General features: G+C 36.7%; 1 protein-coding gene across 24 annotated transcripts in view; it reads right to left on the bottom strand.

The window, feature by feature from the left end:
* LOC106869633 (cadherin-23) overlaps window positions 1-2,500 on the bottom strand; it is an 898,614-nt gene that overhangs the window by 222,584 nt on the left and 673,530 nt on the right. For all 24 annotated transcript variants that reach the window (XR_016237951.1, XR_016237950.1, XR_016237947.1 and 21 more), the window contains one exon: window positions 2,010-2,096. Coding sequence is in view for 17 of the 24 variants with exons in the window: in XM_089339746.1 (XP_089195872.1) it covers window positions 2,010-2,096 (87 nt within the window). In the remaining 7 variants the exon portion in view is untranslated. The remainder of the gene's footprint in view (window positions 1-2,009; window positions 2,097-2,500) is intronic.

Raw genomic sequence — 2,500 nt, 5'->3', positions numbered from 1 at the left:
AGGATTAGAAAGATGCCTTAATTCTTTTCGAGGAATTTAGATTCCGTATAATTACTGAAATCGCTCAACACAAATTAGACTTGCTGACTGGACGTTTTTAAATCATCAACTCTCTTTAAGGAAACCAGAGTGGGTCTTTAAATTACATAAGCTGCTTACCTAACGACTCCAAAATATTATTAATAACCATGTTAAGAACATTTCCCTTAAAATCATTAATATCTCTGCCAACTTACATATCATTAATGAAGCAACACCTTATTACAATCAAGCCCTTAAAAGAGTGGGGGCAAATAGAGAACTTACCACATAGGAACCGGCACAAACCAATCAATCACAAATAACAGTCACACTACAAATAGAATATACATACATACATAAATAACCCCCCCCCCCCCCCCACGCAAACACACACACGTGCGCACATAACGTGGGATAACACACTGTTTAACTTCGTTGTAGCTAATCAAATATTCAGAATCTTTTCCCACCTCTTTAGGAATCCCCACTTACAGCACCGTTACGATAGAAATTTCAAGAAAATACCCATAAATTATCTTACTTTACTATACTTAATTTTGCAGAATTGCGAGCATCATCCCATTTAAAAAGATAATTTCTATAACTATGGTTGTTACAGGAATCCAAATTGAAACTATATGAAGCAGAGTAATTGCTCTTTAGACAAGTACCGAGTTAATGACATAATATTCCAACATAATGTTACCAGTAGCAATACATTATACACGCACACAAATATTTAAGTTCCACTGCTACACCTTTTAAACTATGTTACAACAATCACACTCATGCATTTAGAAAACTGAAACATCACACCCAGAATTCATTCGAGTGGGAACAGAAAGACTGCTACAAATGCTCTTAATTACACACGCAATTGGAAAATAGCATCCAAGTCACTATTATATGACGGAAAGAAGAAACCTTCCTAGTTATGCTGAAGGTAACCCTTAGCTATCACGTTTTCCAACGGCAATCTACTAAGCAAACACAATAAAATGATTTCCACGTGTGACGCAGATTCAGAACACTATCTCTCTAATAAATCTGAACTTCAGTGTGAAGATAACCAGTATCCCACAACGTAAACTTATTCAAGTCATAAAAAGCTTACCAATAACGTTGGTTTAATTATTCAAAATAACACAACCATTGCTTCTATCCATACATTGTTTTGAAATTAGCTATATGCTCAGATACATGAAGTGAATATAATTATGTTCCCTATTTAGCTCACACAACCGCTTATTGATCTTTCCAAATCGTTTTGTGATCTCACAGTCCTCTCAGAAGGGCCCGTATTTAGGACTTGTTTCGTGATGAAAAACTAGATGATGACAGACTGGATGATGAGAGATAAACCACTACCGAGATAAATCTTCTGTCTAACGCTATTAATTTTAATCAATGATTTCGCATATTTTCTTGCTGACAGCAGTGTACAATGATATTCCAGGTTTTTATTTTAAATTGTTATCTTTTAGAAAATAGCCGGATACTTTATCTACCCGATCATTCAGTATCAATGATAGAGCCTTTTACATCTGTGCATCTTCCGCTCGGTTATATCGATTAAAACCTACGTACTCGTAATGAATATTTTTTATTTCCTGACTGCCCTCCCTCTATAATTTACATTCCTTTTTACCTATCCTTTGACTTTGTGGTCATTGGGGCATTTAATGATAACCTCGCAACCAGATTTCGTTACTTCTCTCGGTCTTCTGCTATCCTCTGTGAGTCAGTAACCCGAGCGTTGACGGATCTGTTATGAGTTCTTGTCTGGTTGTCATAATCATGAATGTACCATGAGCTAGTCAGCTTAGTGGTGCCCTTTCCTCTCCAAGTGCGCATTAAACACGGGTGCACCAAAAAGAAATCTGCTTACTTGTAGCCAATACACTTTATCTTCTCGGGGCTGCCCAACCTTTTCATTCTACATTAGTACAAGTTAAACACGGGTACATTTAAGACGATCTACAACTTACCTGTAGTGAATACGTTACTGATCCACCCGGGCCATTGTCGGGGTCATATGTAGAGACGCTCTTTATAACGGAACCAACTTTTGTGTTCTGTTGGAGAGAAAAAAGTGAAGTAGAAAGAATTAACGATAAAATTAATTAGCAATTAATTAACAACATGTTAATTTTAGTTTCAAATTCTGGAACAAGGCGAACAATTTTGAGAGCTAGAGCATGTCGATCACATCGACCCCAGTGTTCAACTGGTACAGGTTTTATCGATCTTGAAAGGATGAAAAGCAAAATCGACCTCGGCGGAAGTTGAGGGTAAGCAGTATGTTAATTTATCCCAGATACCCCGAAACTCAGCTTTACCAATCATCCATTTGGGATGGTTATGTAACATACCAATCTATGCCAATGATTTTCAACCTTTTTAATATGAGAGTCAATTAGAGAAAAACTTATTAATATTTATAGAAGGGAAGACTATCAGGAGCTGCCCCGAAAGGATA

This window comes from Octopus bimaculoides, chromosome 22 (genome assembly GCF_046866305.1).
Source record: "Octopus bimaculoides isolate indiv1 chromosome 22, ASM4686630v1, whole genome shotgun sequence".
Lineage (NCBI taxonomy): Eukaryota > Metazoa > Mollusca > Cephalopoda > Octopoda > Octopodidae > Octopus > Octopus bimaculoides.
This window is presented reverse-complemented; position numbering and strand designations above follow the sequence as displayed.